Source organism: Caloenas nicobarica, chromosome 3, assembly GCF_036013445.1.
Source record: "Caloenas nicobarica isolate bCalNic1 chromosome 3, bCalNic1.hap1, whole genome shotgun sequence".
NCBI classification, from domain to species: Eukaryota; Metazoa; Chordata; class Aves; order Columbiformes; family Columbidae; genus Caloenas; species Caloenas nicobarica.
Genome location: NC_088247.1, coordinates 97,167,312 through 97,192,223, shown reverse-complemented (window position 1 = coordinate 97,192,223; position 24,912 = coordinate 97,167,312). Strand labels below are relative to the sequence as shown.

Here is a 24,912-nt window from a genome sequence, read left to right as displayed (position 1 = left end):
TAACTTAAATGTCACATTTACATAACATTTACATAAAGATTCGGTTTTGTTTATACAAACCCCAGCCTTATTTTTGCAACATGCTCAATGCTAATTCATTATGTAACAACAGATTGTTTTCTCTATTTAAAAGAAAAAAAAAAAAAAGGTTTAATTCAGAGATGGCATTTGAGAGACTGCAGTTGCTCTGAAGCAATTCCGCATCATTCTTCATTACTGTCTGATCAAGTGTTTTTTTGTTGTTTGGTTTTTGGTGTTTTATTTTTTTAAAACAAATTTGAGGTTTTTGGACACCGTCCCACTCAAAGCAAAGAGCCCCAACTGATTTCATACATGACAGTCACTTGTACAGTCCATACTTATGCCCAGCACACACACACAGAGCAGAACATCCACGGAGCCTCCCACCGCAACCCACAGCAGTTCAGCTACGGCCTTGAGTGGCGATAAGGCTGGATCTTGTGGCTGGGAACATTTTAGAAGCTTCCAAGCACTACCCAGGGCGGAGTTCTGTTGTTTTTGTTTGTGTGTTTTGGGGTTTGCGTTTGGATGTTGTGGGTTTTGTTGTTTTTATTTTAAATACCACTTCAGTGTTACCACTGCTTTCAACAGGAACACAATTAGACGAGTGCTGACCCCTTCAAAAATTGCCAACACCAGCAAACATTGCAAAACTCAGGGGAGTCTGCAATGCAGCTGGGCAGAACTGCAAGATTTTATAAAAAGATCTCCAGCTTTCAGCTCCTCCATGCTGGGGTCTCTACAGATAGATCGATTGATGTACTTTTCTTTATTTTAGAACTTAAAAATTCTTTTTGCAGAAACCCTAAGGATCCATATTAAAAGTAAATTCAAACAAGAAATAATTCCTAAGCTAATATCGATACCTCTTCACAGTAATAAAATAAACACTTTAATCTTAAAACTGCTCATCAATTAGACACAAAGCCATTCAATCACATCTAGCGATTACTACAACTGCTTTCATTAGCAACAAGACTACATTCTTCGGTTTTCAATGTGCTAACTTAATCACAAAATTTCAAATAATTCTCTACAAAGGCTGACTCTTGCATATCGTATTTCTGCCACAAGTCATACAAAAGATGGCAAGAATCGCCTTTGTTCTTCCAAGCTCCCTGGCTAAGGAGGTATTGTTACAGTGGGGCTTTTTTTTTTTTTTTTTCCAAAAGGATGTTTTTGTAGTGTAACTTGGAAACAGTCCGTTTCTGTGTTAGTCTGCTCTAGAAGCTTGTTTCACAGCTGGACACGCTTGGCTGAACATGCTGCTTCTGCTCCTTCCACTGGCTTTACCTGCGCTGCTCCAGCGGAGCACCGTGACCCACAGAGTCAGGACTGGTGACCACTTGCTATAGCCTCACACCCTATTAGCCCTCGCTTGGTATGAAGGCCAGGGACTGGAGGCAGAAAGGATCCAAGAGAGAACAAAAGCACAGCAGTTACATGTACCCTACACAGCGTATGTCCCACCTGCATGTACCAGCATCACTGGATCCTCCCCAGGAAGCGTTATCAGTAGATTTAAGTGGAATGATGCAGTGTGTTACTTACATTTTTGGCAGTTTTTACCCTGTATGTTACTTTGATGATTACAGATAAATATAAATTGTTTTCCTGCTTAATCAATACAGCACCTTTGAGCCAGCAGCGAGTCAAGTGAGAAAAATGAGAAAGAAACATAAAACTGTCACAGGCAACACTAAGAATATTGCTTATTTGGTGGGTCTCCCATAGACACACGGGCTACATATAAAAGCCAAATGTCTGCTCAACCAGGACTCGCAGGCAAAGTAGCACAAAGGTTTGGCAGAACTGGTCGGGATTAACGTCATTTGGAATAGATCAGCCAAATCCACACAATGCCAAAATTGCCCCTTAAGGCACTGTGTTTTTATCAAGGTGGCTGAAGCAAGGTGAGGGCAGCACTATGGCCGCTTTTTATGGCAAAAGGTTATGTGCTGAACAAAAGCATGGCCTGAAAAGAGAAGGAAGGTCCTAAGAGTAAAAGCTACTGGGGAAATACTAGAGGACTGCATGGGGCACAGGAAGGCAAAATTGGTGTACTGGTACCCACACCACGTATCGGAAAGGGTCTGTGCTGTGAACGACCCGCAGAACCACACACAGATTTTTGTTCTCCAGGAAATTATTTGGTTTGCTGCAGGAGACAGTTTGGGCATACATTGTTGTGAGAGCTGGGATTGTTCAGCCTGGAGGAGAGAATGCTCCAGGGAGACGTTATTGCACCTTTCAGTACTAAAGGGAGCCTACAAGAAAGATGGGGACAGACTTTTTAGCAGGGCCTGTTACGACAGGACATGGAGTGATGGTTTTAAACTAAAAGAGAGGAGATTCAGGCTAGCTATAAGAAATTTTTTACACTGAAGGTGGTACAACACTGGCCCAGGTTGCCCAGAGAGGTGGTAGATGTCCCATCCCTGGAGACACTCCAGGCCAGGCTGGACGGGGCTCTGAGCAACCTGATCTAGTTGAAGATGTCCCTGCTCATGGCAGGGGGGTTGGACTACGTGACCTTTGAAGGTCCCTTCCAACCCAAACTATTCTATGATAATTGTGCAGGCAGTAAGGATGACTAGGTGACCAAGACACAGAGCGAAACAAAAAGCCAAACTTCTTGGCAGAGGAGAAAGGATGCATCCTTGTGGGACTTTACACCTAGCAATTTCAAAGGCAGAGGTGGTTATCCAAATACCTTGATCAACTCTGTTCAAGAAAAGTAGAATCTCTTTCATACTGTGCTGTCTAGCCCAGGACAGTACATTAGAACACCAATAGTATTTTATGGGCAGCCACATTCAAAGCAGCAGCAGAGAGACTGCACAGAATGAGCACTGGTATTTGGCTCCTAAATGAGGGCAAGGAACATGTGTCAAGCTGCCCAAGCCTAGAATCACCTCTGATCTTACCTAGCCCTGGAGTCAGAGGAAGGATGAAATACAAAGTGAAAGGGACTGTTGCATCAGATACTTTTTTTCGTTGGTTTTTTTTTTTGTTTTTAAACAGAAACAGTGATAACAAGAAATGCTTGTTTCTTTAAGCAGGGGCACAGATCTCTTCAGCTTGGGATGGCCCGAATATTGTTGAGCTCTTCAGCGAGTCTACACTTCCCATAAGGGTAACACTTCTCACCATCTCGGAAAAGAGTCGAGATGTCTTTCGGGAGGAAATGTCTGCACTTCAGAAGAAGTTTGATCTCACAGGAACTGATCTCAGTAGTACCTTTCTGAACAGAGTAGAACAAGGATAAAAACTTTACTTCTAAAAATATTTACTTAACAAACCAGTTATCAGATAGTTCACAAACATCATTATCTTGTTATTCCTTTGGGTAGCATCGTATAGGATTTCACAGAGAATGAAAACATGAGTTCAGCTAGCTGATGAACAGACTTCTCTCCTTATCTTCTTTTATAACGGTACCTTGTTTAGAACTATAATCCCTCTTTCGCCTTGGGACCATTCTGCCCTTACATGGAGGTGCTCTGCTTCTAACTAAAAACCAGAGGTGGCAACACATACTGAATTTTGATGCCAGAGCTAAAGTATGCATTGCTTTACCTAAGAAAACTAGAAAAACGGACGATTTTCAGGCTTTGTATTTGGAGAACCTTTGCAGCAGGTAATAAGCTAAACCTAAACCACCTGCAACTCTAAGCAAGGTAAAGTAATTGCAAGCCATGGGGTGAGCTGTCAGCACTGCTAACAGATGGACACCTCTGGGAGACATTGGGGGTGTGTGGTCCTGCAGCTCTTTTCAAAGCCAGATCAGTACTGGAATGATTATGACTCACATTTTTTTCAAAGGCACAGCAGTGCTGAAAGCCTGGAGATTTTTCAAAACGATCATGCCTCCAGGAACTGTCACTCTTCTCTGCTACCCTCATCAATGTTGCCCTAAAGGAAGCACTGTTTGGCATTAGGACAGTAAATATTCTCTTATGTTCATGATCTTATTTCATCCAATGCCCTGGTCATGCCTGGATAAAATTGCTTCAGTGAACAAACAGCACCAGGCAGCCTCTCTCTTGCTCTTTGCCCTCTAAACTGCCACCCCAAAGGCTATTTTGATGCATTTTGAGTTCTGAAAATACATCCATTGCTCCATTCTGAGAACGTCTAGATTTAAAAGAAACAGGGTTTTTATCCCTGTAGTCACCATGAAAAAAATTACTATGTTTATATAGTACTTGTGTGATTTAAATAACACTGATTAATAAATTTGCTGATCTTAAAAGAAGTAACAAATACTTTCTTTTATATCATTGTGTGAAAACTGTGGGCAAATGACCTTCCGAGTGTGGTAGTACATTTTTAATGGGTAGTATTAAAACCCAGTTTTCATCATGAAATTACTGATATTTTCCCCATGAATTCCAAGATTCCCCTTTCAAACACTATGGTGTAGCCAACAAAATGTTCAAGGCCCAGACCCCAACATACTCAATTGAACTTTAATTTCACGAATAGTAGTTCCATGACACCACCATATTTCAGGATGCAAGTAAAGTGATTAGAAACCTACTCCTATAATCCAGTTCAGCCCAAGCCAATAAACACCACAGAGTTAGCCTTTCAGTATAATATACACTTTTCAATAACAAATGCATTTTAAAAGGTGGGATTTTTAAACAATTCTGAGCTATCTTTAAAATCATCAGAAGCACAGTTCAAGCCAGAGCTAGATAGAGGGATAGCAATTTTTTTTATTTTTGGTAAGAACACAGAGGAAGCTGTGTAGCTGTAATTCTATCATAGTTTGTACCACGCTTCACTTGGGCAAGCACCATTGGCTGTGCATGCCAGGCTATCTACAGTTCTAGTTCCTTCAATCAGCATTTTAATAACTAATTACACACAGGTTGTCCTTTTAGCAGAGGCTGCATTTAATTTTACATTTGAAAGTGTCATACGTGGTTCCCTGTTCCACTGCAGGGTGGCATTCTTATATTTGAAATGATATACTGTTTCTTGAACATTTCAAATCTCAACTCATGGATTTTCAACACTTCCTGCAACTCTAGTTTATTTGGGTTTTGTTTGGGTTTGGTTTCCCACACACACACGCTGTTTGTGTTTCACACATAGAAACCCAAACTGTGAAGAGGACCATTTATGACAGATACTACATGAACACAGAAGGAGAAGATCTGCAAGTTCTCAGGAGCAGAGACTGTCTAAATAGGCAAAAACAAAGGCAGTAACTTCCTAAAGGTCACTTGGCAGACCAACAGCAGAGATGTAACACCAAGTCTTCTGTTTCCTAGTCCAAAAGTCATTTACTAAACAAAGTATTTTTTTTTTTTAGTTAAGGAAATCCAAGCAAAACTCATACTGCCGCAACAGAAGGCAATGATGTTCCCTCCTCAGCAGTACAATTACCAAGAAAGTATCTGATGGCTCCTCAAGTTGTTAACAGGAGTAGTGACAGACTGAGAATGAAGCATCAAAGCTGTCTAAGGTTAGAACACCACACTGCATAAAGACAACACTGGGCTTTGAAAAAAATGACACATTACTCAAAGATGACATTCAGCTCATTCAAATTCAATGGCTCTTTGCAGTCCAGAGATTGCATGAGCATCCAACACCAGTGCTGCATCTCTGCAGGATGTAAAACAATGCAGTACAAGAGAATAATATCTTATTACATTCTTTGTGACAACCAAGTGAAAGCATGTTTTGTGGCAGAAGCATTACCAGGGGCTCAAACCTAGTGCATCAGTGCTTACTACGATTCTATTCTTGGTTAAGTAGTTGTCTTCATTCCCAGGAGATCTTGTGCACTGTATTCCCTTTACAACAGTAGGATGTTTTTAAACCATTTCTTATACGATGATTTAGATTTCTATGATTATTTAAAAAAAAATAAATCTGCTGGTCAAAATATAGGTAGACTAATTCTGTAGAACAGATACCAGAACATAAATACTTTTGGTAGTCTAAAAACTATATCTACACACTGAAATGCGTATATCTTCAGCAATATTGACACTATGGCTTTAGTGAAGACAGCTGTCTGTTAAAAGTTGTTGTTACATGCGAAGAAATATGTAGAACAACACTAATGTTACACAGCTAACTGCTCAAAGCTTATGAGATGTCAGGATGGGGGACTGCCTGTGCAGCCTTAAAACACACCTGATTTTCGCTGTGACATAGGCTTTGTGTGATCTCAAATCTTTCGTGGGTTTTGTATTTAGTTTAAACCACAAAATCATGGTGTTCAGTATGATCCTACCCAGTATTCTTCCCTTTAAGATATACCCTTTGTGTTAAGGCCACAAGGACTCACAAGTGTGAAGGCTTAACAGTCTTTATCCAGGAAATATGACAAAGTAACCTGAAATAATGAGTTCGGTAGCAAGGCCAAATCAAGGGAAGCCTAAGTTCATCCAGTCCTCATGGTGGGACCCAAAAAGCACCCTCTGGCTCATATACTGCATTCATTCTTCCAAGGTAAAGTTCTACACAGACAGATATTGCAACATTTCAGTGGGATGAAATAACTTATAGAATTAATTTTCTAAGGGCCTGAAGACCATGGAAAACTTCATCTTTCATGTTACACATCACACTTCTTTGTAAAGATCAGTAGAGAGTGATAGGTGTGTTATTAAACATGAATACAAACACATTCTTAGTGAACACTTGTGACTTTGCTCACACAAAAGAACTCCAAACAGCAAAACCAGTTCCTCAGTGTAGCATTCAAATGCATTAACCTCCCTTCTATTATTGAAGTGCCGTTTTAATCGCTGCACTCCTCTAAATGTCACCAAAACACAACAATTATTCCACTTTCCTTATTCACCTTCAGAACATAGTCCATCCCGTGCATTGAATCAGTCAAGTCTTCTATTGAGAAAATAAAACTCTCCTCCACAGTCATAATTTTCTGCAAAATTCAAGCACTTACTAGAAGGTACAAAGGTACTTGGACTTTCCAGTGGAAAAAACTTCAAAAAATTTTTTCTTCTACTGAAGAATAAGCCAAGATTTCCTCAGGAACAAGCAGAATGCTGGCACTAAATTTTCTGAGTCAAGGTTTTCCTGAATGACACCTGAAGAGGTTCCTTAGAGACTGACATTGTGCAGATACCCAAGCCAAACAGTTAAGAGTTTCTCAAACTAATATATAAGTAAAAGACAAATTAGGATCTTGCCACCAAAAAATATCAAGTAGTATTGAGTTCACACAGCCATGTCTACTTATAACAGAAATGCTTTTAAATATGGAATTGCAATTCAAAATAAACATTAGCTTACCTGACCAGAAAGCGATGTAACCCAACGTCAAAACTTCTGAAAGACAAAAGATCCACCATACTTTAATTATTAAAAAATACTACTCATTGGGTATGGTACAAACACTGTGTTTCAAAACAATCAGTAACATCAAAGATAAATATAACACTACTGGAAACGATAAAAACAGAAGTGTAATACACAATTTCTTTCCTGTAATGGTATGCGAAATTTAAGATGATCATCATATAGAAAGATTTAGATTCACGTTAACAAGCTCACCAAGTCCTTGTTTGAGTATTTCTTCAATAAGGCAGTAACATTCAGAGTAGAATAACCCAGCATAAGGCATAAATTGTGTATATTTTGTTACTGGAAATAATTTTTTAAGCATCCTGATGACCAGTGAGCGTGTGTGTTTCCTGTCATATATGTAAGTAGATCCTCTACACAAAACTACTGTGGAACCCTTTCTTTCCCTTTTCTGCTCTGTACTGCATTAAAATGTAAGGGATTGCCAAGAATTCTCTCCACGATACAGAATAATCAAAGAACCCCCTTATGCCTCCTTCAGATACACAGAATATACAAAGAAGTGGGCCTTGCAAGTGTATTCCACTCAGATCTAGTGAGAAACATAACTTCAAGGACTTTTGACAATAAGTACAAGTTCGATCACACTAAATTACAAGAATCATGCCTGAAAACTTCAGCACTAACAACATACTTCGTCTTTTTGCCTTTTCTGTTTCCTCCATCCCTCAGCCAGCTCAGGAGAATCAGGCTCATGAATAATGTACTAGCAAACCCTTGACACTACAAGAAGGTATCTGCTGATTTATTTACCTAATATCTGAAATATGTGCTAGTTTTATGGCACTATCAATATAATCCCAGATTAATATTCTGTGATTAACTGTGTGTGTTAACAGGACAATTGGGAAATCCAAATGTCTTCTTTCTAGTGCTGGACTTGCTGTGGAATAGGCTCACATTCTGTACACCGAAAACATTTTGGCATATACTGAGCTCTTGAGCATTCCATTCCAAAAAACAACTAATTGGTGATTTGAGTACAACATGGTTTTATCTTAATGGCATTGCTTGCAGTGTGCTGCCTTCTACCTGAAACAGCAAGAGAAGTCATCAGATATTTAATAGCATCCTATTAGCGGGGTGGAGAGCAGGGGAGTGAATTTCTCACTTAAAAGCTGTCTCACAACAGAAGAAATACTCTGCCAGGTACATCCACACAGTTAAACCTATATTTTCACAACCCCTTCCTAAAATAATTCCCCATTTTACATTATTGTTATATTACTGTATAATTATACTGCATGAAGTGTATCCAGTTATCTTTCTGCATTCCTCCTGCCTGGACACATACTGTGATTTGGCTCCCCCCTCCTCTATAATAGCCTGTGTTGTACAGGCAGGATTCTGTATCACAGCTGCCCACAGTCCATATTTATAGCTCTGGAAAACTTTTATTTCTAGGACCAAGCACTTCAGTATGTTTGTGCTGGGACGGGGAGAAGAAGAAACTCATACAGTCCCAGGGAACAGCCGTATGCTGAACAGCTGTCTCACATCTGCACCCAAGCTCATCTTTCCAAGTCCTCCATACCATCACCTGATGGCAACAACCGAACCTGCTATAGCTGCTGAGGGGACACAACAACTGAGCTTCTTGGGGACAGGGATGTGGAGTATAAAACATCACCGCTTTTTGATGCTGAAGCAAAAGCCAAAAGACTTGGGCTACAATGACCATGGAAACTGAATGGTCCTGCTAACTTGAGATGATGAGAGCTGAAGGAGATTGAGGTGAACAAAGCTGAGGCAGAGGAGTTCAGACAGAGAGGGAGGATTAGACAGTCTGCTGTGAACTTACATGCCATCTTTTCTCTGATTTCTCCCTCTTTCCAGAACATAATGCACTTGCTATTAAAAAAAAATTAACATTATTTCATATGGGCTATAGCTATTAAAATATTTCCACAAAATCTTCCATAAGTATTAAAAATGAACACACATAGATCCAATTTAGCAGAAAAAATGAAAAGGAGGAAAAAAGATCAGAGCCTCATTAGGTAGAACTCAGCATAGGCAGGCCCCATTATTCCTCAGTTTGATGCTGTACTGACACATTTCAAGTGACTACCTAAGATCCTGAATTCTCAACAGTGTAAGTGGTCATTTAAAGATGTAATTATGTTAGTCACGGTGTAATTACAAGAATATACAGCAGCAGAGTGTGCACCTTCATCTTAAACACACCTCAAGACAGTATCGTTGATTAGTTCTAAAAGCAAAACCAAGCCTGAACAATCTCAAACTGTAAATGGGAAAAATAGTTGCATTACTTGAAGCTGTGGATGTTTGGTGCATAGACTTTTAAGCATCTAGGATAATGAATGGAGAGATTGTGCTAGGCAAAAGTACTGCAATACTGGTTCTGGGAGGTTGGCTTTGACAAAACACTACCACGGACACTACTCTCAACTGTTCTACTTGTTCATATTTAAATACATCCTGCAGTTAAGTCTAAAAGTGAAAAGAAAATAGAGTGAAGTAGCAATGGAAGTAGAACCAGTAGATAGAATTAATCCCTCCATTCTCAGATGGAAAAAAACAAGAAGTGGGTTTTTATTGTAGTGCTCAGACTGAAACTTGGGGGTGGAATAAGCAACTTCATTAAATGGAAAAAAAGAGAACAAGTAATCGCACTGCATTTGTATTAAAAATTTCATAGTGATCCCTTCGACATCACAGGAATCTATCAGGCATGACAGGATGCCCTCGCAATTAACTCAGAATTACACCTGCCACATGCACATGGACATTATCTACTGCCTATGAAGTACACCCATACTTGATATTGCAATAATTTATAACCAGCTTTATACAGCTTGTTCAACCTTGAGCTTCTCCGCAAAATACAGGTTATATCTGGTAGCCTTTGCAATTTAGGGCACATCCCTTACATATAAGTTTTACAAATGCTTTTTTAAATCCTCTAATGAGTACAATTTTTCTGAAAGAAAGGTTATTTTAGATTTTAATTAAAACAAGGGAAAGGATATCCACAGCAATGGGAGTGAAGAATGACTTGCCAGTTAAGTTATCTATACTGTGCGAATGTCAGTAGCAATATATTATTTTAAGTTTTTGAGAAATAATGGGCAAAATCTAGTTTATCAAAATAGTAGTCTTTGAACAGGGAAAAATCTTGACTAGTTAGTGGAAAAATAAGGGGAAATATTCAATTTCATCATCACGTTACTCATTGCAGTCAATTTGATAGCTATTTTCTTTATAAAAATGTATCTAATTCTGTTCCTCTGAAGGGCATCAGTTTTGAATCACAGTTCTGCTCCATACAGAAATTTAATGCTTTTGTTAAGCATGGAAGTTCTATTTTCTGATATACTTCAATGAAAGATTATACATGTAATCCTTCCTAATCGAATTCATCTTTTCCCAGTACATTAACTAGAAATCAGTGACCGACAATATACATATACTAAACCAACAAGGCCCTTTTCCAAAATGTGATATTTGAAATCTCTGCCTGCGAGCATACATCTCTCTCCTCAAGGTACATTTTGAAAATTATTTCGGACATGAAGTTTTTGCATCAAAAGCTAAATGCATAATGCGACAAGGGGCCTCCTAACTTGCATTCAGCACAAAGCCTAGAGGGCAGAAGAGAAATATATGAAAAATACAGAAAATATATGAAAACGCAGAAACCTGCTGGTATGAAACATGGTCAGCAGCAATAGCATATGCAGCAACATTTGTAATCCTCATGATTCCCAGAAAAAAAAAAAAGTTCAAACTGTCTTTTTGTCTCCAGGATGCAAAAGGCATATATACATATCAAAAAGCCAAATGAGAAAAACCATGACAAGTTTTGTTCTTGCCACAAATAGGATATCAGAGGAGCCAGCCCCCTGTTTCCCTCTTGTGTCACTGGTACTTTGGAGGTGCTCCAAGATTCCATTTATCCAAATCCTACAGTCCACTGTTATTTTGAACTCCCGTGTCTGCCACTTGCCACTTCACAGTGCTGTAGAGCAGAGTTTTCTGACTGTATCTGCCTGGTGCAGGCTGGCACATACTAATCAGGATTAAAAATTAGTCAGGACCTTCTCCCAGCAGCTGGTTCCAATTTTCCTGGCCATGTGCCCTTAGGCCAGCACAGCAGACAGGGTGGCTATCAGTGGAGCTACAGATTGACATGCAGTGACAGACTGTTGTTTCCTGAGAATCACCATCACATTATCTGATGGACTGTTCATGGTCCCACTTTGCAAACCTGGGCCTTCCTTTAACTGAGGTCTAAACTCAGGTTCCCTAACATAGAATCACAGAATCATTTCAGTTGGAAGAGACCCTCAGGATCATCGAGTCCAACCATAACCTAATCTAACTCTAGCACTAAATCATACCCCTAAGAACCTTGTCTGAACAGAGGAGTTGTATGAGCCTTCAGTGTGTAACTTTTGAATTCAATTAAATTATGCCAGATTACATTACTTAAGGATCTGACCCCATACCTACCTAGAAGAAAACTTCTGATAATGAGCTGTGTCAGGGACCACAATTCCATTGTGCTGGCTAAAGGATCCCATCTCACAACAAAGTTTGGTTGCAAAACCTCATTTCCAATGATTTACAGCATTAAAAAAAATACCAAGCACGTGTCAGGACCATACAAATCAATTTAAAGCACAGCTCATTAATGGAACAATTTTAATGAACCTAAATTACAATCATTTGAGTTGCTAACGCCTGATTTTGTATATACATATTTTAAACCATGTGCTGAAGAGAAACTAGCACAGTTTTGGTTTCCACCAGTTCCTCCCCAGGACTGCATGTTATTCCTAGAAACAAAGCACAAAAATGACGCATCTGGTAGCATAATCTGGGATGCACTTGGCTGACTGTGCACTTCAAAGATGCCCACTGCAAGCACATGGAATGTCACCACTCTGAAAAGTCTTATGCATGGACTAAAGATAGGACACTTCGCAGAAAGAAGCAAGGGCTACTTATCCCCAAGTATTCCTCAAAGCAAAAATAAAATTAAATATATATATATAGAGAGAGAGTAACTGCCTGGAAATCACTTAGATGAGAGATGAGAATCAAAATCACACTCCCTAAAGGCAGGAAATAATTACTTTCACAAGTGCAGCACCTCTTACATCCACCATCAGGGTTCTGATCAGCCTAAGAGCCTAGATAAAGTAAGATTTTAATGGATTGTTCTTTGTTACGGGATATAATTTAGTACGTGGGGAAAACTCACATACACAGCACAATCTCTTCCATTCTAAGAGAGTAACAGGTTAGATACCAAGAGTGGCATATATCCAACATCCTTAGTGAACTTAAAATAATGGCATATGTCAGCCATATATATGGAAAATATATTTACAATAGAGAAAGGACTTAAGGAGAGCTATTATGGTTAATACAAGATATACTCTGCACCACTTTTGAACAGACAAAAAAAAAAATCTATCACTCACAATAACAATACTTGATAGTTCTGGGGATCCTGTGCTAGAATCACATGTGTTCCTAAAAATGTCAATATCTTTAAGAATTCAGAACATTTATTTGCCTGTTGCCACTTATGCTGGTGATGAAATCCAACAAGTGGGTTATTATTTATTACAGCTTCAGTACTCTGTACCCTGTGGGCTTTGTAGTTGCTGCAGTGCTTCAACAACAGTTCTCGGCCATTCCTTTTACCAGTGTGGCTAAACTTGACATTGGGAAGTCTAATTCAATCATGTATCTTCAGAGGAGCCCACCCTATTTAACCACAGAGCAGCATTTGCAAGACCAGCACTTCCATTAGCAGTCACAAACACATCTGGCACTTTGCTGATGAGCTGCTGACTAAAAGTCTCTCCACACCAGAACACTTTGCACTGGAGACCAAGAGGTCATTGAACGACAGCTGCTTTCACCAACACAATACTCCTCAACTGCTTTACTGTCCCTCTTTCTCGAGCAATGTCTTACAGCAGGGATGCCCAGAAGATGGTGTACAGCGAAAATGCCTGACAGATGCCCCACCGTTTAGCAGTTCTAAAGTACTCTTCCTGATCCTCCCTTTTCTGCTCATCTTTCTTCCAACACTGCTTGTGGCAACCTCCCCAATTGGCAATCCAAAAAATGAAAGCTTCCAAATTACAAATCATTGCAAGTGCGCAACATAAGTCTGAAACGTTTTAGAGTGCTGTTCAAAGAATAAGATTACTACAACGAAATCAGATACAAAACCTGCATACAGAATTTGCTGAAGTCTATTATTTAATGTCCCAATAAACTATAAAACTTTGCTAAAGCAAACCCCCTGGAGGAGGTCTGCCTACCAAATAGAATACGTATTTTTCAAGTAGTGACTGCTACCCATCGATTCATCATCATTATTAAATAAAGACTTGGGAAAGCCATCCATACTTTGAAAAGACACTTTTGCTGATCTATAGCTTGCAAAGATTCAGATATATTGTTTTCTGCAAGTTTACTTGAAACTTACACCTTCATAGCATAGCTTGTCTCTCAGTGACAATCACACTCCTTCCTAAATAATGTAACTGCCACCATGCTAAGATAGACTATTTAGAAAGCAGATGCACAATTTCAAATAGAAAAAACAGCAATTGTTACAAGACATTTGACAGTAAAAATAAACATAGCAAGCAAACTGCAAATATTCAACTAAAAAGCCCAGGCTGTTTAGGGTTGTTAGTTTTTAAAATGAAGATGGGAAGATGATTGATGAGGCAGATAAACCAGAAAAATCTAACAGCCCGTTTGGATTTATTTATTAATATTACCTAAACGATGGAATATACTTTTGGACACTGAGCCTTGGAAGTCACAATGCAACATTTTCTGGGGACTCTTTTGCCACATACAAGTATGTTCTTGGAGCTCTCATTTTTCACTTCAGCCTTTCAATTAGTGCAAGACACTTGCTGAATTCCACCCACATACTGATTTTAGTCTGCCCACTAACATGGTATTGGAATCTGGAACAAATACATATATGCAGCTCTTTTGGAATTCCTTCAAGATAAACAGTAACAAATCCTACCATTTCCTATTCAAAACCAAAACAGTTCTTACCATGCAACATGCAATGAAACAAATCCTGGCTCAACTCAGTGAGAAAATTCCTGTGTAAGTGAGTTCAAAGTTCTTTTACACATCAAGATCTTAAGGACCTGTTTAAGCCTAGATCTTGAACTTCAATAGACTATCTTTTGTTTGCGAGCTTTGATTTTAAGTTCTAACCATCTGCAATGCAGCAAACCAGTAGTAGCAGCTTTGTCTCAATGCAAAAATGCAACTACGAGTAAAAAAGAAAAACAATGTTATTTGAAAGAAAAAATATGAAGACTGTCAAATGCTTTTATATCATGTCTTTGACAAGCAATTTCTTGTTACAGTAACAATAAGCAGGACTTGTGTATATATGAAGATATATTTATCATATTCTCCAAAACTTGCTTAAGGACATGCTGAAATTTTAACACTTCATGCTTAGATAAAACACTTTGCATTTCTGTTCTGTTTCCTCCTGGTGTGATTCACCAGTACCAGGTTGCTTTTTGGTTTCCTCCACTATTAGAATAACCAAAGCTTCCGCTGGGTTCAGTCTGTGCTGGATGCCTCCCACTGGAGACCCTGCTCAGTGCTGTACAGCTCTTCAGCACCAACGTGGCCAATGCATAAACATCCACGTTACTTCACAAAAGAGCATTTTGTAAATATGCGATTACTTTAAGGTTGATCAGAGCAAACTCTGAACATTTTACCTGCAAAGTACTTCCCCCATAGTATCACAGGGAGAACGGTGGGAAGTCACAGTGAAATCCTGACCCAGGCAAAATCAGCAGCAAAACCCTTACTGATTTCAAGAGAAGCAGAAATACCTGGACTGGCTCTGGACAGCCTGTATAGTACAGCATACAGTCCAACTTTGGTATACATTTTGTCACAGACACGTTCACCTCTGAATAGAAAATATCAATGTGAAGTTTCATTTATTAGCTGGGAGTTCAGGCTGAAGACCTGCATAGCAAACATAATCTACAATAAGATGGCCGCAAGGAGAAAGTTCCTTTGTGGACCACATGAAAAGTCTTCACGAACTGCTAGTGGCCTCCAGCCTACAAATTGGATCCATGATCTAATATGTTTTGTTGTTTCATTTCGACTTCAACACACAACTTGTATTATATCCAAAAGTCCAAGGAAAGTTTTAACGATTCTGTGCAGTGACTTCCACTCACCCCTGCAATCTCCTGGCCAGAAAGACAAGCAGAACTTCAAGGAGGCATCAGTCAGTGCCACTCTAAACTTCAGATTACACACAGGTCTGCCTACTTAGGAGGCTTTAAGACAAGAAAAGAGTTCTGTTTCTCACATATCCCTCATATTGGATCTTGGTGATACAGTTCAGCAGACACTTTCTTAAAAAGCGCAAATCTCATTTGTACTCTGTTAATCTCCCCCAGAACCTTTCAGAAGAAATATTACTTTAATTTTATACCTTCTCTAATTCTTCAAAAGCCTGTGGTAGACTCATGGGTGAAACCTAATGCCCATTAGTGGCAAACTCCCACAGAGTAAGTTGTTCTTCAGTTTTCCTCAAGGAAGACTCTTGCAAAGCAGCACGATTGTCCAATTACTATGAGATCCCTATCCTTACTGCAAACAGAACAATGAAGTTTATTAATAGCCATTACTCATTTTCTACAGTGGTTGTGAGGAGGCAGAGTGCTGTGTGCCAAATGTGAGCAGCAGTAAAATAGTTTGTATCTATGCAAAGCTCATGTCAAATACTGTGAAGAATGGGCTTCATGGGTGATCAGCAGTAGGTGGGCTTAGCTTGCTAAAAAAGACCAGCAATTTTAAATTACAGTACCAAAGCAGTCACCACGCAAATAAATTTCCAGCAATTATGCAATTTATGCAATCCAAAAAGGATTAGGGTGCTTCGTTATTGCCTCGTTTTATACTCCAAAGAGACAAATAATAGATTTTTTTTCTCTACTGAAGAGATTTAAGGAGCTTTTTAAAGCTTTAATATAACCAGTAAATTGAGCTGTACAGTAGATAAGAACTGTAGCACGCACTAATTTGGCTGACGTCAAAAGCAGTTAAATCTTTTGTCTCTATCGGTGAGAGAATGACTAACCAGTCCAGAACTAAAGAGTCTTTCACATATTCAGGTGACACACTAGCTAAAAACAATGTGTCACAGATCAATGCCTGGCTGTAAGCATCAAACTAGTTAATGTAAAAATACAACAAGTAAATCAGGAAAAGCGTTCTTTCTCAACTTAGAAACAAGTTATTCCACTGCTAAAAAATGCACACTAGTTCTGCAATTAAATGCCCAACTTCTGGGCAAGCAACTTAAGTATTCGGATACTGGCAAGCAGGTGCAATGTTTAAAGGTTATGTATAACTCCGTAGCCTAAGGAGGGCTCTGCCCACCGAAAGGCCACCCTGACTCCGGTTGTTACTCCGCACAGCAGCTGGGTATTTCACACAGGAGCACACCTGCAAGTACTGCGGGGCTGTCAGGGGGAATGACAGAGCGAGTCCTGCCTTATGTTCACCTTGAGTCTTTCTGTACCAACAGACAGAAAAAAAAGAGCCCTTTCCTCTCCGAGACTCTCACCCACCCATCATCTTCAAAGATCACATTAAAAGCCTCTAAAAAATGAAAACTAATATTCTTTAAGCTTTTTAAAGCACACCACCCACAAATACATGCAAACACGAGCTTTCCATGACACAACTGTTCTTATACATTTTATTTTTACTACCGATTTGAGACCAAATTCGGTGTACTTGTCCAGACAGGACACACAAACCAGATCTTATGACTTCAAGTTTGCAAAAGAAAGCCTACCGTGGCTTACAGGCATTGATGCATTTGGACTTTTGCACACTGCTGCAATATTGATTTCTTCTGTTCTTAAGATTTCAATAAAACTTCCCCTTACTCATGAGCACTGGGCCATTTCAACACCTTGGGTATAATTCTATTTAATCCAACTATCCTTTTAAACAATTCTTTTTCACATTTAAAAGATCTTCAAAAAAGAGGGTGGGGAAAAAGTGCCTTTTGATTTTTAAATATAACAAATTTTGCACCGCTAACATTTTTTAAAAATTAAAAACAGTGAGAAGCTAGATCATTAAAAACTTTTTTGTTTTACCTGATACACTGTCTAAAACACACTAGAAACTTTTTCTTTGAAAATATCAAAGGCTGGAAATACACCAGAAGTGATATTCCTAATCTCCAGAAAAAAGGGAAATATGTTTTTCCTGTTTTTCCTTTTCTTGTCTCTCAGTTCCAGCTGCTGGGTGAATCCCGTCAGAGGCATGCAGCAGGGAGCTTTCAAAAATATAGCTGTCTACACCTATAGGATAGATAAAAAATGAATTGCCTCAAAATACCTGATCACCTTGCAGCTGACTGCTAGGCCATTTACAGCACTTAAAGTAAGATTCTCTGTCCGTAGCACAAGTAGGCTTGGCCCAGCATCCTCTGCGCAGGCACGGACCCCAGGGAAGATCCTCCTGGAGCTCTGGGAAGCAGCTGAGGCTGCCGCTGCCACAGGAAGGTGGGCAGCAGGGCTGAGCCACACATCTGGATGTGCCACCCAAATTTCCACCAGGCTCTGGGCGATTTAGACTGAATCCCTTTCTTCACACTGCCACGGAGATGTGGAGTTCCTTTTCGCTGCCTGCCTCTCCTTCCCTCATGCATTAAGGGAGTGGAGCATCTCCCATATGAGGAAAGGTTGAGGGAGCTGGGGCTCTTTAGCCTGGAGAAGAGGAGACTCAGGGGTGACCTCATTAATGTTTATAAATATGTAAAGGGTGAGTGTCAGGAGGATGGAGCCAGGCTCTTCTCGGTGACAATCAATGATAGAACAAGGGGCAAGGGGTGCAAACTGGAACACAAGAGGTTCCACTTAAATATGAGAAGAAACTTCTTCCCAGTGAAGGTGACAGAGCCTGGAACAGGCTGCCCAGGGAGGTTGTGGATTCTCCTTCTCTGGAGACATTCAAAACCCGCCTGGACACCTTCCTGTGTAACCTCATCTGGGTGTTCCTGCTGCGGCTGGGGGATTGGACTGGATGATCTTTTGAGGTCCCTTCAATCCCTAACATTCTGTGATTCTGTGAAATTTGCAAAGGATCTGTAACAAAACTGACTCCTGAGGATACCTGCCACGGGAAGGAGTTTACGATCCATCATTCATCATCTGTCCTTTTTCCCCCTGTAATTACCTCCAAATGACAGGTTGCACAACAGTGATTTGCTTTTATTACTAGCATATTATCAGAGAACTAAACTCATGGGAATGAGAAATTTAAGGAGAAAATATCTCAATATCTGCATCTCAAATTTCAGACCATCCATCAACTTATTCAGAAACACCACAGCAAAAGAGCACTACAACACTCAAATAGAAAGCAAAAGTCTTACACGGTAATTTGTTACAGTACAAGCCTCTCAACTTGTATAGGCACCTTTTTCTGAGCCCAGATGCAGGGATGTCATCCTCAATACACATGGCTGCAGCACAGTTCCAGCTGGACAATTATGTTTGTGTTACCTTGTACCAGACATTGGCTATTTGGGAATTTAAGGAGGAAAGCTTCCGAATCAAGCATTGAAACGCCATTTCTGATCTTATTTAAATTTCCTTAATGATATAACATAAAGCCTTTCAGCAGCTTACTCATCTTCCTGCTCTGGCGGGGGGATTGGACTAGATGGTCTTTCAAGGTCCCTTCCAATCCCTAACATTCTGTGATACATTTTAAAACTTAACTCCCAACATTATTTATTCCAATACAAAAACCAGAAGCCCAAAGAAGGAAAATACATGATAAACTGAGCTGAGAGAATGAGAAGCACAGCTGAAAACAGATTTAGATAATTACTTCCCCCCCCACCCCCAGGTCAGAAAATCCATTCTTCTTGTTTAAAAATCTATTCCAATCCTCACCACAATCTAATAATAGCAATTAGATGTAAATACTACCAAGCGCTTAAGCCAGAAGTAAGAGACAGTAAGTTTTTGCTTGCTATTCACCATTCCAAAATTACTGCATGGGGAGACAGTGATCTCTTGTGCTCACACTCACACATAGCATCAGTGTGAGACCTGTCTTTTCCCAGAAAAGAAGCTGAAAGGAAGGGAAAAGGCTTTGCGTGGTCCTTTCCAATAGACACACACAAGGAACTGTTTCCTGAGGGAGGGGAAAGGACAAAAAGAACAAACAAAAGAAAGGACAAAAGAACAACAGTGAAGGTAGACAAAAAGTACCAGGATAAGGAAGAAACAGATGCAGAGCAGAGTATATTTTCATTTGTAGATCCATTTTCTATAGCATGGTTGCAGCAGAGATGTGATTAGCCTACAGAAAAATTCTAATCCATAATCTGGAGCAATTCACTGAGACACTGCATATAGCCCACTTTTATTGTACAAGGCAAGAAGTGCTTTTGCAATAATGAGGCAGGTAAACCAGACTGAACGGCAGCCAGTTTCTTTCCAATCCTAACCTGGACACCATTTTTGGATACCACCAGAACACATATGGGATGAACTTAACACGTGTTCATATAAAAGTGTGTATGTGTGTCTATGCACACCAAATATAGCCCTCCTGGCCTACCCATTAGCATGCAAAATAAATGGGGAGTGACTTACATCAGACTCCTGTCTGGTCAAGAGTTGAGGTGTTATGTACAAGATAGATTCTGAAACTTTACAGCACAGCAGCTGAAACTGGCCAGATCTTTCTCCATCATTGCATTACTTTATTTTTATCTGGCAGCATGTCTTAAATTCCTTTTTCTTTTCTTCGGATGAAATTCCATTTCCTGTGAAATCTACCTTTCAAATACTACTCCTTCCTGCCTTCCTGAAGAACCTCCACTCTTGCTGAGGCTAACCTATATTAAACACACAAAGTTTTAACACAATTTCTCCCCAACCACCTTGTCTCCAAACTATTTTGGGCTAAGATACCTGGGAATGTGGAAGTTTTAAGGTGTAAAGGCAGAGGAGCTGTGCTTCTGCACATCTCTTATCAGTGTGTGACCAGACATAACTGGTTTCTTACACCATGTTGTTCCTACAGCATGTCAAAACACATCTGATCAATGTGTCCAACATCTTTGCAGATGAGCACTCACCACACTCAGTAACATACTATGGAAACATAAAAATGGCAGCACGATGGGGTTTTTTGAACATGAGCAGCATCTGTGCTAAACGTCCTAATTTACAAACTGACAAGTTTTCTTGTGGAATACATTGCCAAAGTCATTCACTGACATGTCAAAATTGATATAGGATTTATATATGTGCTATCTATTGTTTTGGTAGCTTCCATACCCTTACTGCCCCACTAGGGTGTTTTTCCATATTGAACAAATTTGCAAGTCTTGGCAGTAGCACTTTTTCCAGTTGTACTACACAATTCAGCCCCTGCCTGAGAAGCTCTGTGGCAGCTATCAGCCTTGACCAGTTCTTTAAAAGCACTTAAGCTTCCAATGACATTGGTTGCTCTCAAATGAGTCATTACTGTGCTTCTAACCTTGGTCACAAAAAACATGTTTCAATTCCTCATGACTTAACATAAAGCAGACATTGAAAACTAAGTTGGTGTGTCACTGAACTTGCTGCCCCACCTGGAAGTCAGGAGCTCAGAATCTCTTTTTCACAGCTATAATCAAGCTTTTGAATAGTAATAAATTTATCATGCATTTATTAGCTATGCAGCTGCATATTTAGCAAGATAACGACATCCTTGTAAAATGAAACCACAGTAACACATTCAGCACCTGTATTTGTCTTGAGACAGTAAGCAATATTGCTAATTTTTCAACTCAGGAGACTGTCTTGAATAAATAAATTGCAAATTCGGCAGAATCTACTATAAACTTGATAATTCCTTTTTAATTAAAGCCTTTTATTTCTAAGTTTGAATGGACACAATTTGGTTTATTGTTTAGGTACCATGAATGGGGAGGCGTAGTACCCAATTTGTTTTTCTAATACCTGCTTTGCTTTTCAGCTCTAGAGAAATTTTAGACGAGCTGCGGTATCTTTCTTGCCCTCCTTATTGAAAGCTCTTCCACCTGCTGTATCACATCGTGAATTGAATCAGTATACATCGATTATAACGGACACTGGCCTGGATGCATCAGATCAAAATCTTTGTTGCTGTGCTCAAAGGACACCAGGTGGTGGTGGGAGACACCTCAGTAGCATATTTGCATTACTACAAACGAGTATTTAGCAGGTCAAGGCAACAGTGTCATTGTTCACAATGCTTCACAACACAAGCTCTTCCCTTTCACTTTTTTTTTTTTTTGCTAGCTTTTATGCTAAATCCACTATTTCCACACTTCCTCTCCTGTTCAGACAGTCGTACAGTTTAGAAACAAAGGCTATTCCCACTTCTAACGCTGGCATTCCTATATAACATATCAAAACACATAAAAAGACTGCAAAGCCTCTGGGTAGCAGTGATTGAAGAGTTTCACTGTAAAGGCAGAGGGGCATCATAATTCAGGAATTCAGATGGCAAGCTATGTGAGATTTCTTAGATAATTGAGATTGACCCATAATTCACGAGCAGCTGTAGGAAATTCTACTATCCACAGAGTTGTACATCAAATCATCTGTATATAAACTGATTTTTTTAAAACCTTCGAAGCAAGCAAACAAATCCCATCTGTAAGATAATTTTATTATTATTTCTGCACTGAATGTTTGATACATGTGAATGTAATACTTGGGCAAATGGTAAACATCAGCAGTTCATTTTTCTTCTGTAAAAAATAATGAAACTTTACGCTTAGAAACTAGTTTCAGTTTTCTTATTACTGTTATGAATTTTTTTTTAAACAATACCCAATGTTTCTACTGTGATACACCACACATCTTCGCAGGCACAAAGTACCTTTTCATCATTTGTTACAAACATTTGTTTGACACAGAAGTTCACAGAAAGGGTTGTCAGGCACTGGAACAGACTGCTCGGGAAAGTGGTTGAGTCACCATCGCTGGAGGTGGTTTTAAAAGACACATAGATGAGGTTCTTAGGGACATGGTTTAGTGGTGAACTTGACAGTGATAGGTTAACAGTTGGACTCTATGACCTTAAAGGTTTTTTTCCTGCCAAAAAGATTCTATGATTCTATTTGGCACCTCCAGAGCAATACACAGATTCCCTGGTATAATAGCTGGGAGTGGAGATGCTGTTCTCTGTTCTCAGGAGAGTGCCTGGGAAAAGCCACAGATTTCTATATTAACTCTGTAGGTCATAAGTTCAGTTCAAACTCCAGAAGAGATTTTAAACAGAGGCATTTACTAGTGGCTCAAATCATTTTTAACAGTTCATTTGTTTTCTGTACTCTATTTCTGCTGCACTTTTTTGAATACTACATATCTACAGTTGCCAACTATTATAAAACTATAAAGCTTTCTTGTTACAACTAGCGTCAAGCCAAAAACAAAATTAAAATAAAGCTCTGATAATATCAGGCCTGCTGTTTTTATGAATAAAATTTAAAAGCTTTATTAATATTGCAAAGCAGTCAGAGACCAAACAGGGTAAGCACCATTGCGTTAAGCTCTGCACTAAAAAGCTCACAAGTCGAAATCATTTTATGTCATGTTTCTAGAAGTCTGGGGCACAGCATTCCACAGACTAGAGGACCTAGAGACAGTGGAGAGGAAAACAAGGAAAGGGAGAAGTGAATCCAGTGTTACACGCAGGCTGAACAGCAAGCAGAATCCAACTGGGAGAGAGTTCTCAGGGAAAATACTTACGTGATCACTGATTTAAGGCAACTGTAAGATTCAAAACTGATACTTTTTTCGTGAAATATTGTACTGATTGAGAAAGTCATCCTACATTATAAAAAGTTACCATTTTTCATAGCATTTTTAATGTGTTGAAGACTTTACTGCATGACTCTACATATTAAAGTTTTATAACTACACGTTTCCTCGCAGGGTGATTAATCAAGCATTTATTTTCCTTCTCTGGAGGGATATCTAGTTGAAATGTGGGTTTTATACCAAGACTGAAAAATGAACCATTTAATAGATATCTGGAAAAAAATATTGCTATGTTAGTGAAGCTAAGTAGGCTGAGTTTAATTCTAATATTTAAGAGGATAAAAACGCTGAAAGGGGCACTTGCCCCTACCCTCTGCAGTGTGAAAAAAGGTCACCAAATTGAAATTCATTTAGAAAGAGCAAAAGATAAATCACAGAGGTGAAGGAAGAAGCACGAGGACACGAAAGCAAACGTGTATGCGTCCACGAACACACACATGCATGTTCTCATACTCTCACTGCCATGTGTCAGTAATAAACTGTCTGAGAAGCAATAATGACTGACCTCCACATTTTAGTGAAACTGTACATGAGGCTCACACAGCAAGGCAGAGCTGGAGGCTTCAGTCCATCCATTTGAAGGAGGAGGGCGGGAATGCCATATAGAACCAGGTATTTCACATAAAAAAATAGCACTTGAGCTAAAGCCAGGCCACCTAAAAGAAAAAAAATAAAAATATCATACCTTAAACAAGTCCTGAAATACTTTTAAAACCTGTTAACACTGATTACTTCCAAACAGCCATTATTCAAAGAACTAAAGCAAGCATCAGCTGGTGTGATATACAATACCAACTTTTGCAACAGCTATAGGACATATGCTCATGCAATTATAACTTTAGGCACACACACAAAAATAATACCATTATTCCAATATAAAGGCATAAGTAATTATTTGTAGTTCCACTTAAAAAAAAATCTTTGGACTGTGGGTATAGACTGCTATGAAAAACAAACACTGACTTACACTGGGCTAAAAAAAAAATCAGAACATACACATGTAAGTGACGAACATTCACCACAGACAATTTTTTTTTTTTTAATCTTTGAAGAAACCCAACCAACCACTCCTCAGTTGTTTCCGCAGAACAGGTATAAACAATGGTTATCTTTGCAGCTTATCTTAATAGGTCCACAAACATTCTATGTACTATCAGGTTATTTGTGTCCCCCAAAACACTCCCCAAGATCCCTCCTGCTGCAGCCAAGGCACAGAAGTCTGGAACTCCACTTGACATAAGGCATATTTCAGTTTTTAAACCCATGGGACAAAGGCCTCCTTAAGGTGCTCTAGCTGCCTGATTTACGAAGGAGAAATTTTGGCACCTAGCACAGCTGCGAGATGAAAATACTACTTACTATTTTCAGAGTTGTTACTCATACAAGTAAAAATTTTAGAGTGCATTATAAATAAAGCAAGATTATTAAAAATAATATTTTACATGGTATTTGACCACTAATCATAAGGAAAAAAAAAAACCACACCACACACAGTGAAGAGCAGAGACCAACACCTTTACAGAAACTGGTGAGAGTTTACTCCTTCTAAAAGTTCCACTGACTTTAGTGAACTTTTCCATCTGACTGACAGTTGATACAAATACAATCTAATCCCAAACAAGGGAAAATA

At 39.2% G+C, this 24,912-nt stretch overlaps 1 protein-coding gene across 1 annotated transcript in view; it reads right to left on the bottom strand.

Moving 5' to 3' along the window:
• HHAT (hedgehog acyltransferase) overlaps nt 1–24,912 on the bottom strand; it is a 159,307-nt gene that overhangs the window by 114,910 nt on the left and 19,485 nt on the right. Inside the window, exons 8-9 of the mRNA XM_065631678.1 lie at nt 23,788–23,938; nt 7,309–7,344 (exon numbers count right to left, since the gene is read on the bottom strand). Coding sequence (XP_065487750.1) covers nt 7,309–7,344; nt 23,788–23,938 — 187 coding nt within the window. The remainder of the gene's footprint in view (nt 1–7,308; nt 7,345–23,787; nt 23,939–24,912) is intronic.